Genomic DNA, 16,932 nt, shown 5'->3' on the forward strand with positions numbered 1-16,932 from the left:
CGGATGGCTGGAGTGGGCAGGGGAGGAGGAACAAGGGAGGGGAGGAGGAAGGGAGAGGGGAGGGGAAGGAGGGGAAAGGCAGGACTGATCATTTGCATGCTTATTGAGTTCAATGGGATTTACACCCATGCAATCATGCTTAAGATAGGTAAAACTGACCATGGGGAAGAGGAAGGGGAGGGGGAAGGAGGGGATTGGAGGGGGCAAAGGAAGGGGGAGGGCAGGTTTGATCATTTGCATGCTTAGAGTTCAATGGTATTTACTCCTGTGCAATCATGCTTAAGATAGGTAAAACTGACCATGGGGAGGAGGAAGGGGAAGGAGGGGATTGGAAGGGGATGGGGGAGGGAAGGGGCAAGAGGGAGGGGATAGGAGAGAGGAGAAGGGAGGGTGGATTTGATCATTTGCATACTTTTTGAGTTCAATGGGTTTTATTTCTGTGCAATCATGTTTGAAAATAGAAATGGACTGCTTTCAAGTCAATCCCGACTTACGGCGACCCTATGAATTGGGTTTTCATGGTAAATGGTATTCAGAGGTGGTTTTACCATTGCCTTCCTCTGAGGCTGAGAGGCAGTGACTGGCCCAAGGCCACCCAGTGAGCTTCATGGCTGTGTGGGGATTTGAACCGGGGGAGGGGAGGAGAGTGGGTGGGTGGGCACTGTGCACAGGAGAAGCCCCTTTCCTTTCCAAAAGGAAAACATTGTGAACAGTTTCATTGCTTTTCAGTGTTTCCCCCACCTTTTTATTCTACAGCAGGCACATGCAGCCTCCCACACAAATTTAAACCAAAGCTGTCACTGGCCACATCCACATCAGGCCTTTATTTCACTTTGGACAGTCATGGCTTCTCTCAAAGAATCCTGGGAAGTGTAGTTAGTGAAGGGTGCTGAGAGTTGCTAGGAGACGCCCTGTTCCCCTCACAGACCTTCAATCAGAGTGGCTGACTGTTAAACCACTCTGCCCACTGAAGCTCTCTCAGTGGAATAGGAGTCTCCTGTCAGCACCCTTCACAAACTATACTTGAAAATTGAGAGGATTGTTAAGCCAGCATTTCTGAGTTCAGGACTACAAGTTTTTAAGGTTTTCTTTTGAAATGAGCTTATGGGAAGCATCAGAATGGGATGGGAGGCTATTTTCAATTTAACATTGCGGAATGTGAAAAATCCATGCTGGTTATAGTATACAGCCACTCCTGTGGCTGTATAATAATCATTGTTGGAACGGTTTCCTCACATTCACCATACATCATTTTCACAGCTGCCCCTGGAATTCAACACTTCCACAGAGGATCAAGGCAGCAGAAGGACTGAGTATTATCTGTAGTTTCTAAATAGCACCACTGTAGTGTTCACCCATGCCGCTACAGGGAATAATCTATTACAGAACCTCCTTGTATTTGACATTAAATGGCAGTTGCTGCATAATCAAGCTTGTTCTTCGTTGGCATTAATCCCCCTCTGCAGATATCTCCATATATCACTACTTTAAAAAAAGAAAAGAATGTAGGCAACCCTCAGCCTACCAAAGACTCCCACTGATTTCAAATGGTGATACACTGCAACCCGGGTGCGTACTGGGGAAAAGTGCAAGTTGGGCTGCCAGTTTTTAAAGTATAAATGTGAACCCGCTAATAAAGCAGGGTGCCTAGAATAGCGCATAAATGTGTTTAAAAACTAAAAATAGGATTGGACACATTTGAGCATTCAAAAGGCATAAGCAGTTTTAGAAACTTGCACCTTTGAGATAAGAATCAGCATATAAAGTAACATACAAACCATTAACTTTAATGTTCCCCCTTCAATAACACTCTTGAGAGATTTTAAATCTTCAGCTGAAAACCCTGATTGAGAATTAATTACAATGGCTTCCAGAGTCTCCAAGTTATATCTCCCTTACACATTTAAATAATTTCTCATTGCATTTTCAGAATCTTCAGAAAAGAAATTCAGACTAACACAACATTTCTAAATGCAGTTTAATCTTTCAGCCTTTTACAAGAACAGAAAGAACATCAAGGTCGAGCTTTTGCCCTTCCTTTATTACTTTTATGACAAAATCATTTTCCAAGGAAAGACAGCAAAAGAAGAATTCAAAGGGGACAGCTGTTCACCAAAAGTACATGAAGACAGGAAAAAAAGTAAATTTGAGCTGCACGTAGTAGGGATCTTTGGTGAGTTGAACTAGGCATGTATGAAGTTATTAACACTGTGAAAAAGCAGTGAGAAAGAAGTACAGCGTATCTGTATAGTTTATGATGGCTCCAAACCCAGCAGGGCCTAACCTTTGTTTTCTCATCAACAACTCTGAGTCCATCCGCTGAAACCCACAGGACTGCTTTAACTGCCTTCTTTCCGCTCTTGCAGGGAAGGAAAAAGAGAAAGAGTATTACTGTTGTGCTGTCAATCAGGTTGAATGCAGACTTCCTCTTTCCAAGCAGCACAAAAGTCAGTGTGCAGATGATATCCAACTTCAGTAAGAGTGCCCAAAGCCAGATATTCAGACCAACCAACAAAACCTCCAGATAATCAAGCCGAAGCCAGTCTTTCAAGAACACAATGCAAAAGGAAGGGGGAAAAGAATAGAACAGGATGAGTCAAGTATGTTAATACATTCAAATAAAGGCAAAGAATTCAAGCGTAAATTCTTTACCTGTATAAACACCAAATAAACCATCAGTTAACACTGATGCTTAAGGAGTTACACCACAAGTAGCCTTTGTTGCCAGCTTTAGAATGAACGTTCTTAGTCTGTTTCCCATCAGTCTGTCCACCCAGTACTTGTGCAACAGCATTACCATCAAATATGGCAGCACTTTAAATCTCTTTGTTTACGTGTATAGCCTGCTCCCTCCCAGCAGAGGCGCACGAGGAGAAGTGGGGTAGCACCAGTGTCCTCTTGGTGGTGCTGCTGCTTGCCAGAATGGGCAGGATGAGGTGGTGGGCAAGGTTGGGACAGCTCCCAGTTGGTAGCAGTGGCTCCTCCCCCCCCCCACGCGTTGCTGCTACTTTCTCCCAAGGGCTCAAATTAAGGGTAATTAATAGAAATGCTATCTTAATATTTATTTCTTTTCAAACTTACTGGTTACATAAACTATCCTTGCAGGTGTAAATATATTACTACAAATGGGCAATACCTTGTGGTTACAAGAAATTGCGAGGGTGGTAGGCCAAGGAAAGGGAGGGGGAAATCTATACACCTCTTTGTATCAATGTCTCCTACGTTTCTGTTTTCCTCAACTCTGGGGACACCCTAATCCTTTCTCATCTCTGCCTCTCGCTACTTCCATGCAGAGATGCACACACAGATACAGACCTATCCCTGAGATGTAACATATAGAAAGAAATGCAAAGTACAAAGCTGAGCCTTGGAGAGAGACCTTTTTCTGTGGTGGCCATCAGATTGTGGAACTCCCTCCCCACAGAGGTGTGTTTAGCCCCAATGCTGCAAAATGTTAATTTGGGAGAAGTAAGATTTATTTGGAGTTGCCTTCTCCTAAATAAGGCCTTCATAATCTTAAATAGCTCTCTACAATGGCATACATTTCTTAATGTTTTTTTAAAAAACTGGGCCTCTAACACTGCTATAATACTTTCTATCTTGTTTTTTATGTTGTGTAAGACATCCTGAGTAGGCTCAGCACAAAAAAGGTGGGCTACAAAAAAATGAGTGAGAGGGTGAGTGAGCGATGGGATTTTTTGTTGGCTGAGGCAAGACAGTGGAAACTTAAACCAATACAATTCCTACTCCCAAATGGCCCATGGCTAGTGCCTGCAGCCTGCCCTCTTTTACTGGAGAACCCTTCACAGCTTAAGGGTATCATAGGTGTGTGCCCTCCTTATTTTGGGGCTTGGAGAAGAAGTGGGACTCTTTGGCCTGCTCCTGAATTGTTTGGCAATGGAAGGTCTCTGATAAAGGCCACCTCCTCTAAGCTATCGGATCCCTCCAAATTGTTACCTTTCACATCTGCAGACTCAAGAGGTGGACAAGTTGATAAAGGTTCATAGATTTCAAGATGTGATCATCTTTGTGCATGTTTTTAGAAGCAAGGTTTGTGAATGGATTAAACAGCTTTAAGAAAGTTGTGTATGACTGAAGTTACATTTTTTGAATGCCAAAGTTAAAGTTTCAAATCCTTTCATCGAATTTCCTAGCTTAATATCAAGTGTTCTAATGTGAGAATGACATTCACAAGTATCACATAAATTAAACTTCACAAGGGGTTCAACACCGTCTTGGATTTTTTCAAAAACTGATTCAGTGTTTTCTCCAACATTTTACTACCTGAAAATTGGGCTTTATGGTAGCACCAGTAGCTTACATCCTAGATTCCTTAAGACTGGGGACATTTGTAGATTTCTATAGAATGGCTACTACAAGTGAAGTGGACTGTAGTCCATTAAAGCTTATGCCATAACAAATTTGTTAGCCTTTAAGGGGCTACAAGACTTTGCTGTAAGTGAGAGACTACACCAATTTTATGCAGTTATGCATATCCCAAAACAAAGGCCCTGCTGTTCAAGGTACAGTATAGCTGACCAAATGATTGATTATTCTAGTTTATTATATTCCCAGTATAGTAGTAATTTTTAAAGAAGTGAAACAAGATAATCCCTTGTTCTACCCTTCAGCATAATATATGCCATGAAATTTCAACATGCATCAACCTAGTCACTTTAAACTGATTTACAACAAATTTAAGGCAACCTGTTATATCTTATTTCCCCAAAGTTCTCCACACAGTTTGTTTTCACACCAAGGGCCTTTCCAGACATGCATAATCAAGATTGGGCTTCTGCTGCATGAACACTGATTTCTTCCATATACCTGCTTCCTTCTTTTCCATGGATCTCAGAGTAGTACATATGGTTCTCTCCCCTGTCCTGCCCCATCTTATCCTCACAGCAATCTTGCAAGATAGGTTAAGCTAAGAGATGGCACTGATCCAAAGCCACCCAATGAGCTTCATGGCTACATGGGGATTTGAACCCAATACTTTGTTAGTAGAAAGATTTCCACTTACCTAGCACAACCATTACAACTGTGAATGCCAAGTGGCATCACTACTAACAAGCAACCTACCTTCTTTAGGGGAAGGGACATTGCTCATGGTAATGAGCAATAGAGCATCTGCCTTGCATGTAGAAGGGCCCAGATTCAATCCCCGGCATCTCCAGGTAAGGTTGGGAGAGATAGGTATTTGTTGTGATTAACAAGAATAGACTGGCTGTTGAGATCACTTACACACCTACAATTCTAGAGTTCAGAGGGGAATATGCTTCATATTGGGGGCAGGGAGCATTAAGCCACACTGCAGCTTACCAGTAGATGTGTACCTGTCTTGCCTAGAAGCCATAACAGATTAATACATTTAATACTTCAAGCAAAATGTAGGTATTGATTAGTAGTTTAAAATGAGCTTTTCTACTCAAGCTCACTTAAACACAAATAGAAGCCCCCATGAGTAGATAAAACAGGACTCCCAGTTGTGTAAAAGCTTCTACTCACATTCAAATGAACTCAGGTAGAAGGCCCCTTCGGATCTTCCCTGCCCAACACAGGAAGGCCTGGGAATGAGCAGGCTGGGACAGGCATGCTGGGGGTGGAGCCAACATGTATAGCCTTTGCCCTCAACACAGATTGCTATTTTCTCTTCAGACATAATGCCTGAACAGGGCTTCTGATACATGGCAGTGCTATACTAGGGATGTAACTCCTTATAGCGCAAACACAATGAGGCATTAAACTTACTTTTCCAAAGAAGCCTTTGAAGAACTTCCTTTCCTGGAGGAACAGGGGGGACAAGTCGAATGCTATTACTGTAGGAAGCTAAAGTGTCCCAAGGTTTTAAACCAACATATACATACAAAAATGGGGACTGGAGGGAAAGTAGGGAATGTTTAGAGTTATCCACAGAGGATGTGACAGGCAAATATGGAAAATCCCATAAAAATGCAAATAAAAGGCATCACATAGGCTTTTATTAGGACAGGCTATAGCTCTGAAATTGGTGGAAAGAGGAAAAGAAAAATCAGGCCCAATTTCATGCAAAATGTTTGATACTTCATTTTGTTTGTCCCCTCAGCTTTTAGTAGGGTTACAAGCCAAACTTGGCAGCAGACATGGAGGAGTTCCAAACTGGATGAGGGATGGCTTGAAATTAACACATCAGATAAATTTAAGATATTTTGAAAAGTTTGAGATAACTAACAAGAGATCAAATAGCATGAAATCAAAAGGAAAATAATTTAGGGAGTATCTTTTCCAGTCCGTATCAAAAGCCTGCTTAGAAAAGATGTTTAAGCTCGTGTACTTTCTATAATGATCTTCCAAGAATATTTTCTGAAGCAGATTTAGCAGAAAGTGTAAATGATCTTTATGTTAAGGTTTCTTTTATTTTAGAATCTGAATTTTTTCACTGAAGAGGTTCCATGTAAGATTTTGAGTTCTAATATTGCCCTTTCATACACAACATAAAGCTGTTCAGAAACTGATAAGGAAACTGCATCACTTAAAGAGTTCCCACCTCACTATTCTTTTATTACTCCGCTTAAGAGCTCTGTGATTAAGCAGTTTATAAAACTTTCTAAATAATGTGTGAAAAAAGAATACTTCATACCCAGATTTACACTATGCATATAGAAAATATGGTAGCTATTTGACAAATACCATCAAACTGGAAGCGTTACATATTTTGATGGCAATCAAATGTGGCAGCTTTAAGACATATTTTACAGGCAATTTTAGAATTAGCTAGTCATTTCAGAGACAAACAAAAGCCCAGATGTTTTACCTGATGATCTTAACTGATTATTAAGCAATGGGATCAATAGTGCTTTAAGTTACTCCTGTGACGATTATCATGCAGCAAGCCATTCATGGGCTTTGGCTTGCCACATGAATGAAGTGTTTTTCTCCAAACCATCACAACAAAAGGTTTATGATGGAAAAAGTTAACAAGTCTGGATGGTGAACTGCTGAACATTAATGTCTTCCTACTTGGTGGCAGTTACAGCAGCCTTCAAGCAGCTTCTGTTTTACGTGTGTGACAGATAAAAGGCCTCATCTCTATGATTCTCTCTGAAACTTAAGGGTCTAGCTTCTCTAGAAGTAACAATGGCGTTTACAGATATTATGCCCCTTCTGTTCTGTGTCATCTGTTAACTATTTCCACACATGACATTAGGTGGCAAAATATTTAACAAACATTTCCCCCTTAAATGATTAAACATATCTCAAGGATATCTTATTAAAGCAAAATCTTGATATGAAAATGGAATAGCTACACAGAACATTAGGTTTTAAAAAAAGCCAAGTTAAACAAAGGAATTCCACAACCAATTTGTCAACGTATAGCAAAGCAAATACTAGCAGCAATTGTATTCTAAGAAAATATTTAAGTAAAGACATCCACAAAATATAAAATAGGATATACTCAATACCTGCTGAGGAACTAATCAATCACAAGACTATATATAATAGAAAAGAAACTGGCTGTCACCACTGCCAAGTTAAGCATGATATATCAGTATAAGCCTTCAGAAGATATGCCAGAGTTTAGGAGGTTCGTAAGAAGCTACCTAGCTTAAGAAACTGTAATTAGGTTTCATTTTTCAGAAGGTGTTAACATGGAAAAATTTAGATGTTCCAGAGAAAATATTAATGGTAGAGAGCATGCAAAATGGATTTTAAGGTAGCTATGGAAGTTAATATTCAAAACACTAAATTTTTCAAAACACAATTAAGTTTCATTTACCTGCTAAAACAAGAACATACATTAACAAATGTATCATATTTGCAAACAAAAAACATGACTTGTTAAAGACTCTAACACTAAAGATAATTTAAACCTAATTAGAGGACTGAGACAAGACAATCCACTTCCAACACATTTTACTAATGGGTAAGTATAATGCTGTTTGTTAAGAGGAATACAACATTTTTAAAGAATTGTAGTAGTTGTATACCAGGAGATTCAAATTCAGTTTTTTAATTTTAAATGTAATTGGGGTGATTGCATTTAAGATTACAGCCCAACTGTGCGATTAAGTTTCTCACTGACCAGATGTTTGTTTATAAATGACTGGAATATGACAGCCACACAAAAGGAGTTTCTTCAAACACATGAGATCTATCAAGATCTTAAAAAGAGATATGAAGTTGAAATTTTGATTTTAGTTTCCCTACAGCCTTCAGCTGGCAGACAAGATGTTTGGTTTTACTACTCAACAGCTCTGTAGCTACAGTGTCTCAGCTGTGTCTTGCTATCTAACTACCAGAAATTCAACATAATCTGTTCCACATGCATCCTGTTTCCTACAGGTGAGATTTCTTACCCATGCAGGGTATTTTTTACAAGGTATGCCATCACGTTACTCTGAGTTAACCTGGTGCTGTCATTTGCCTTTGAAATTCTGGCATGCTCTTCATTCCAATAGGGTGTAACCTGGACCAGAGTTTAAACACTCTGCACAACAGACATAATTGAAGCTGAATGAATGCCATTTCCAGCAGACGTGTTTCCTTTGTCCCACCCTCTCAGTGATTAGTACTTTGCAGCATTTTAAAATGCCAATTCGTGCTGTTCAAAGTAGAGTCAGGAATAATACTAATGAAACTATGCCACATTCAGATAGCAGTGGCAACAAAAGTGTATGCACTCTATTGTTCCCACCCACCCCTCCTCCAGTGAGCTTAGATATAGGTTTGTGCTGATAACCGAAAGGAAAAGGCAGAATGTCCCTAAGAATGAAAAAAGAACAAAAAATAATGGTTTTATATCTTTAGGGGATGGTTGCCTCACGTAGTATTTTTGGTATAATTATTCAAATCTGAGAAATGCAGCAGGCCCAATGAAGACAATTTACTGAGGCCAGAAAAGAGTTCTAGAGTTCCTTTTGGTACAGAAAAGGAAAAACAGGATTTAGCCATTTAAGAGTTTACCACACATAAGTCTATCTGTTTTGACAACATCACGTTGCTACACCTAAATAGATACAACAAGATTTAACTGCCCTTGAATGACTTGTGATTGTTTTGAGAAAAAATTGTTCTCCTGTATTGGAAGAGGCATGGCTGCCCTGTGAAAATGGAACTTTGGTCTACAAAACTGTATCCCGGTATTAGGCTGTTTTAGGCTAACAAAGAAATCTATATTTATGAACAGAAGCAAGAAGCAGCAACTATTGGACTCAACTGCATCTGAAGCCTCAAGATTAGAATACTCCTTTCAATAACCACTAGAAGTGGTTTGAGAGGAGTGGAAAATATCAATATTTAGAAAAGCAGCACTATATGTTAATATCAATTGGCCTTATTTAAAAATGGTCTAACAGATTCAGTTACATTATATAAAAAGAACAAAAGCTATATGAACTTTAAGATTTCAGTACTTTTGCACATTCAATAGAAACTGAATGAGAGAATTTTCTTTTGCTGAATGCTACACCAAAAAGGCCCAGTCTTGTGATTTCCACACATCATCATGTAATAGGTTGTTTCAAGCAAGTGTTATTGTAGAGTGATTTTCACTGGAGATAAACAAAATGACTATGCACTAAGTTAGGAACAAGGAATTGAAAGACTGAATTATTTGATTCCAGAAATGTAGAATGCAATATTCTAAATATGTTATATGTACAACATTACATCTCTGTCTCTTTGGGCTTAAAATCAGGTAAATAGCAAATAGTTTCATCAGGTCATCTTTGTGTTTAGCTGCATAAAACACTAATCTAACCAATTTGGCAATATACTTGGCAACAAAATTATGGAGAGAAATCACTTATACTAATAAGTCTGAGATTTCTTCCTGCTCTGAAATGCTCTGTGGAATATAGCATTGACATTTTCCAAACTGTTCAAGACAAAAACCAATGAGAAATTGAAAGATGGCATCTAATCAGATCACTAGTTTATTCAAGAGCTCAAAGGCCATCTCTCATCCACAGGTGTGCGACTGAGAGAAAAACAAAATGTTTCTTTGATTTCTTTGTTCCTTTCTCACCTTATTTATATGAGAGAGAACTTTTTAAAAAATACTTTTAAAAATTTTGTTGTTCTAGTTGGCTTAAGATTTTTTGCTGTCATCGAAACCACTAGAAGAGGTAAACAGTGGGTCTCAAAAGTCAGCCATTCCATTTAAAACAGGGATAGGGAACAAAATTGGGCCAGTGGGCCAGATCCTTATCTGCCCTCCCCCTGCAGGCTAAGTTTGACCATATCAGTGGAGCTGCCCACCTGTCAATCTCCTAATATGACAATGACATTGAGAGACTTTTTAAAAAACAATGTTATTATTATTAGATTTATATCCACCTTTCCATCAAGGAGCTTAAAGTGGCCTATAGAGTTCTCCCCTTCCCCATTTTATCCTCACAACAGCCATGTGAGGGACGAGAGATTGTGACTGACACGGCAACTGTGAAAGTGTGTGCAATACTTCCCAAGTGTTGATAGTTGGAGCTTGGGAAGCACAGCTGGCTGGCAGTGTCTGCAAAGTCCCTTTTATCCAAGTCCTGCCTTTGCCTGTCCCACATCTCATGTCACATGTGTCAGGTGTGGGGCATGTGGGCATGGCTTGGCCAGAACAGCCTTGCAGACCAGATGGGAAGGCCTGGCAGGCTTAATTAGGCCCCTAGGCTGGAGGTTCCCCACCTCTGATTAAAAAGATCTTATGTGGCACATTTCTCTTAGTGAGAAATCTGATCACCACAAATCTTTGAGAGAGGTTTTTCCTGTTCTCCCCCATCCTCAGTCATGAGTGGAAATAGATATCAAGACAGAAAACACTTTATAAAATTAGTATCAGTTAACCATGTTGACACCCAAGTGCAGCAGCAAACTGAAGGCCTTTGAGCACATGCATATGGGATATGGCAGTCCTAGTCTACATTGCACAGAGCGGATAGCTATCCAAAAAGCTTAAGATAAAGGTAGTGGTATTTGTTTGAAGCATAAGTATTGCACGTCAGAGAGTTTTCCTTAAAAAGGAGCAGTGATAAACCAAAGTCAGGTTCAGAACTGTTTAAGAACATGGGATAGCTACCATAAATAGGAGCCACAGTTTCAACTCTTCTTCCAACTAACACTGTTGTGCCTCCGTAACCATATGCACTGCTTTAAGGAAACTATGTAAATTCCTTTACAAAACCCCATACATAGCTAGAAATATTGATATAATTGTAGTGTTTTTATTAAGTATACATACAGCTTTGAGTCTCTTCACAGCATCTTCACATATATGCATTCCTCTTGATTCATCTACTTCCACATGCCCCAGATACTAAAAGGGAAAGTGAAGGAGGGAAAAACACTGATTAGAAGATTGGACTAGATCAGGTCTTTTGAATCTATTCATGTCTTAGTTAGATGGATTAATTAGTCCACTTTTTTACATGAAGTATACATGCTGCCTACAGACCTATCAAGGAGCAAGTAGGTCTCTAAACTAATTTTACATTGTTTTGTATTTGAAATAACCATCAGAGTACACCAAAAGGCAGCACTACAGAGCAGAAAACAAACAAGAATCCAACAGGCATGGGAGACTTGTTACTGTGATACTCAGAGTAGACCCAGTGAAATAAATAGACATGACTAACTTAGGTCCATTAATTTCAATGAGTCTACACTCAATAGAAATTATTTGGGTGCAACCCATTTATTTTAATAGGTCTGCTCTGACTAATGTTGGAGTTCACCCATAAATCCTAGTGTGTGCTCAATAGCTTTTCTGCCTCAACAGCTTGCCTGCCAGTTCAAATAATTTAACGTCAGCCTCTATGAAATTTCAGACACTAATGGTGAAAAACCGTCTCCCTTAAGTTATTCTTTTTGGAATGATCCAAGCTGTTAATCTAAAAGGCCCTTCTAACACTCCAACAACAAAGAAGAGCAAGTGAGAAAACCAATACAAAGGAGTGTTGTGAAGTACTACTTTAAAGACCATTTCATTTTGTTCAAAATCCACTAGGTTTGACTCCTGCCATAAGCCTTTTTAACAATGAAAGGAGGCATGCATCAGCCAGCTCAAATTAGACCTTCAGAGCAAGTTTCATCAGCATTAAAAACTCTCTCCTGTAGAATTTACCTGAGGCCCTGAATACCTACACTGACTATAACTAAGCCATTTAGCATTTTTAAACAACTGTAATGCAAAGTTTGATCAATGTGAACTTGGACTTCTTATGTTATAAACTAGGACAAGAAGCAAGCAATGGACACAAGCAGCTAGGGCTTCACTTTCACTTTTCTACAGCCATGCCCAATGTTGGAAAAGACACTTTTTCATCATTATCATCATCATCACTACTACTACTACTACTACATTGATAACCCCCTTTTTCCTTCAAGGAGCTCAAGGTGGTATACAAACATAGTTCTCTCCCTACCCATTTTATCCTCACAACTACCCTGTGAGGTACATTAGGGTAAGAGACAGTGACTGGCCCAAGGTCACCCAGTGAGCTTCATGGCTGAGCAGGGATGTGAACCCTGGTCTTCCACATCCCAGTCCGACACTCTAACTACTACAGCAAACTTGCAATTTAAAAGGTTACTTGGCTTGTTTGGGAGCCGAAGTCAATGTAGAGAAATAAGAGAAAGAAAGCTCTGGCTGGGAACAGAGTTCTCTCACATGCGTATCTATTACTAGAAGCTTGGCCTGTATGTTTCACAGTTTCAAGTTGAACTCTCAGATCCTCTACCTAATACAGACAAAATATAACTCAATGGAGATCAAAACTATGTTCAGTACCACAAAAGACTCAACAGAACACAACACAAACCTGTTCTCTAAACATGCCTTAATATAGCTATGATTGTGAGAAGGATTTAAAATATCTTTCTATCACAATACAGAATCACTGTCCTCCAATCAATGACATCTTGCCATTTTATCACCACCACCCCCAGTCCGTAATTACTAGACCTTCTAAGTGCTGTCCTGAGACATAATAAAGGCATTCTTTCATTACAACAAATGGTTATGCAGTTTCAGTAATCCTAGAGTTTATAATAGTGAAGAATCTTCTCTGGCTGAAGAATCAAATTCTACTTGTTATGACGCACTACAGCATAGTAAAGACAAATACAATGCCAGGTACTGACAAGCCATTTATTTAACAAGCCTCTAGGCTGTTATGAATGGGGTTTAAAACACAGCTGCTGCATAGTTATATGAAATAACTTTGTATGTCTGAACAGTGCTGGCCAGTCTTCCTTCTCAAAAACGTATTTCATATAAACTAGACAAATAATGCTACATCCCCAATGATCATGACGTTGTTAGTAAAGTACTGTTCATAGGCTTGATTCAAGTACTTTGCTTGGTAACATTCCTCTTGCTGTTAAGCAAGGAAAAAATGAACAGATTATATAAAGTTGCTTTATTATAAAGGCACTATCTGTTGCCCTATTTCTGATAGGATTGAAATATCAAGTTCTTAACTGTTGGAAGTGGGGCAAGAGCAACTCCTGTTTTGTTGTTCTTTTGTTTGTGCTTCAGAGGGAAGATAGAGCTAGGATCCTCCAGATGGATAGGCTTGTTTACCTTTTCCTGTGATGCTCTGACTGACTTCCTTAAGAACATAAGAACATAAGAAGAGCCTGCTGGATCAGGCCAGTGGCCCATCTAGTCCAGCATCCTGTTCTCACAGTGGCCAACCAGGTGCCTGGGGGAAGCCCGCAAGCAGGACCCGAGTGCAAGAACACTCTCCCCTCCTGAGGCTTCCGGCAACTGGTTTTCAGAAGCATGCTGCCTCTGACTAGGGTGGCAGAGCACAGCCATCATGGCTAGTAGCCATTGATAGCCCTGTCCTCCATGAATTTGTCTAATCTTCTTTTAAAGCCATCCAAGCTGGTGGCCATTACTGCATCTTGTGGGAGCAAATTCCATAGTTTAACTATGCACTGAGTAAAGAAGTACTTCCTTTTGTCTGTCCTGAATCTTCCAACATTCAGCTTCTTTGAATGTCCACGAGTTCTAGTATTATGAGAGAGGGAGAAGAACTTTTCTCTATCCACTTTCTCAATGCCATGCATAATTTTATACACTTCTATCATGTCTCCTCTGACCCGCCTTTTCTCTAAACTAAAAAGCCCCAAATGCTGCAACCTTTCCTCGTAAGGGAGTCGCTCCATCCCCTTGATCATTCTGGTTGCCCTCTTCTGAACCTTTTCCAACTCTATAATATCCTTTTTGAGATGAGGCGACCAGAACTGTACACAGTATTCCAAATGCGGCCGCACCATAGATTTATACAACGGCATTATGATATCGGCTGTTTTATTTTCAATACCTTTCCTAATTATTGCTAGCATGGAATTTGCTTTTTTCACAGCTGCCGCACACTGGGTCGACATTTTCATCGTGCTGTCCACTACAACCCCGAGGTCTCTCTCCTGGTCGGTCACCGCCAGTTCAGACCCCATGAGCGTATATGTGAAATTAAGACTTTTTGCTCCAATATGCATAATTTTACACTTGTTTATATTGAATTGCATTTGCCATTTTTCTGCCCATTCACTCAGTTTGGAGAGGTCTTTTTGGAGCTCTTCGCAATCCCTTTTTGTTTTAACAACCCTGAACAATTTAGTGTCATCAGCAAACTTGGCCACTTCACTGCTAATTCTAGGTCATTAATGAACAAGTTGAAAAGTACAGGTCCCAATACCGATCCTTGAGGGACTCCACTTTCTACAGCCCTCCATTGGGAGAACTGTCCGTTTATTCCTACTCTCTGCTTTCTGCTTCTTAACCAATTCCTTATCCACAAGAGGACCTCTCCTCTTATTCCATGACTGCTAAGCTTCCTCAGAAGCCTTTGGTGAGGTACCTTGTCAAACGCTTTTTGAAAGTCTAAGTACACTATGTCCACTGGATCACCTCTCTCTATATGCTTGTTGACACTCTCAAAGAATTCTAATAGGTTACTGAGACAGGACTTTCCCTTGCAGAAGCCATGCTGGCTCTGCTTCAGCAAGGCTTGTTCTTCTATGTGCTTAGTTAATCTAGCTTTAATCATACTTTCTACCAGTTTTCCAGGGACAGAAGTTAAGCTAACTGGCCTGTAATTTCCGGGATCCCTTCTGGATCCCTTTTTGAAGATTGGCATTACATTTGCCACTTTCCAGTCCTCAGGCACAGAGGAGGACCCGAGGGACAAGTTACATATTTTAGTTAGCAGATCAGCAATTTCACATTTGAGTTCTTTGAGAACTCTCGGGTGGATGCCATCCGGGCCCGGTGATTTGTCAGTTTTTATATTGTCCATTAAGCTTAGAACTTCCTCTCTCGTTACCACTATTTGTCTCAGTTCCTCAGAATCCCTTCCTGCAAATGTTAGTTCAGGTTCAGGGATCTGCCCTATATCTTCCACTGTGAAGACAGACGCAAAGAATTCATTTAGCTTCTCTGCAATCTCCTGATCGTTCTTTAGTACACCTTTGACTCCCTTATCATCCAAGGGTCCAATCGTCTCCCTAGATGGTCTCCTGCTTTGAATGTATTTATAGAATTTTTTGTTGTTGGTTTTTATGTTCTTAGCAATGTGCTCCTCAAATTCTTTTTTAGCATCCCTTATTGTCTTCTTGCATTTCTTTTGCCAGAGTTTGTGTTCTTTTTTATTTTCTTCATTCGGACAAGACTTCCATTTTCTGAAGGAAGACTTTTTGCCTCTAAGAGCTTCCTTGACTTTGCTCGTTAACCATGCTGGCATCTTCTTGGCCCTGGCGGTACCTTTTCTGATCTGCGGTATGCACTCCAGTTGACCTTCTAATATAGTGTTTTTAAACAACTTCCAAGCATTTTCGAGTGATGTGACCCTCTGGACTTTGTTTTTCAGCTTTCTTTTTACCAATCCGCACATTTTTGTGAAGTTTCCTCTTTTGAAGTCAAATGTGACCGTGTTGGATTTTCTTGGCAATTGGCCAGTTACATGTATGTTTAATTTAATAGCACTGTGGTCACTGCTCCCAATCGGTTCAACAACACTTACATCTCGCACCAGGTCCCGGTCCCCACTGAGGATTAAGTCCAGGGTTGCCGTCCCTCTGGTCAGTTCCATGACCAACTGGTCTAGGGAATAGTCATTTAGAATATCTAGAAACTCACTTCCGGGAAGGGTGACTTAGCCTGTGCCTGCTTTTGAGACGGGCTCCTGCCTCAAAAGAAGCTTATTCAGATATATCAGTCAGTTTTTTCTTTTTTTTTTGACTGATTAAACTTCTCCCGGGTAGGGAGAAACGAAGAGATTAACCTCAAAGCCTATTTTTGTTGGGACGACCAGATCTCATTAATTTATGGGACGAGGTCCAGCCGACGAAGGTGGGACGGATTTTCAACAGCAAGCTCTATCTGTTAAAGCGAACGTTCATCTTATCTTCTAAGAGAGAACGCACTAACAGGCAAGCACCCTTCTTTCTATATTTTTCTTTTACTTGACTTAAATTGTTGCTGTTTAAAAGAGATTTGCCAGATTGATCGGTTTTTGACATCTCACTGGGGAGCCGTAACTTCTCTCTGCTACGCACTAATTAATAGCTTATCTCTGTTTTTGTTGCAAAAAGCTGTCCTGGATTTGCATTCTAAAGATATACACAGAAGAGGGATTTCTATTCCAGATTTTTATTTTGAAAAATATTATACTGTTTTGAGACTACTCTCTTTTTGGTCTATTTTATTTTGACGAATCTGTTTCTTGACGATTGCCATTAATTGTTTCGATCCTGGGAACTGCATTTTGTTTACTTAACTATTGGAGAGATAAGGCTGTCTGCTCTGTTTATACTGTGATGTCACCAAGTTTGGAGTATTAACCCAATTGTTGCTGAAATAAGAAGTGGTTTTCCTATATTTTTCTTTTAAAATGGCAATTAAGAAAGTGGCTGAGAATCTGGAAATAACTATGTTTCAGAAAATAATGGATGAGA

At 39.9% G+C, this 16,932-nt stretch overlaps 1 protein-coding gene across 10 annotated transcripts in view; it reads right to left on the reverse strand.

The window, feature by feature from the left end:
* The window catches only part of NUMB (NUMB endocytic adaptor protein), a 108,141-nt gene that overhangs the window by 14,170 nt on the left and 77,039 nt on the right, over nucleotides 1-16,932 (reverse strand). For 8 of the 10 annotated variants that reach the window (XM_061611242.1, XM_061611248.1, XM_061611244.1 and 5 more), the window contains 3 exons: nucleotides 11,210-11,284; nucleotides 5,752-5,784; nucleotides 2,285-2,359 (listed from right to left, as the gene is read on the reverse strand). In XM_061611242.1, coding sequence (XP_061467226.1) covers nucleotides 2,285-2,359; nucleotides 5,752-5,784; nucleotides 11,210-11,284 — 183 coding nt within the window. The remainder of the gene's footprint in view (nucleotides 1-2,284; nucleotides 2,360-5,751; nucleotides 5,785-11,209; nucleotides 11,285-16,932) is intronic. The other 2 variants (XM_061611252.1, XM_061611250.1) reach the window with 1 other exon arrangement.

This window comes from Rhineura floridana, chromosome 2, assembly GCF_030035675.1.
Source record: "Rhineura floridana isolate rRhiFlo1 chromosome 2, rRhiFlo1.hap2, whole genome shotgun sequence".
In the NCBI taxonomy this organism is placed as follows: domain Eukaryota; kingdom Metazoa; phylum Chordata; class Lepidosauria; order Squamata; family Rhineuridae; genus Rhineura; species Rhineura floridana.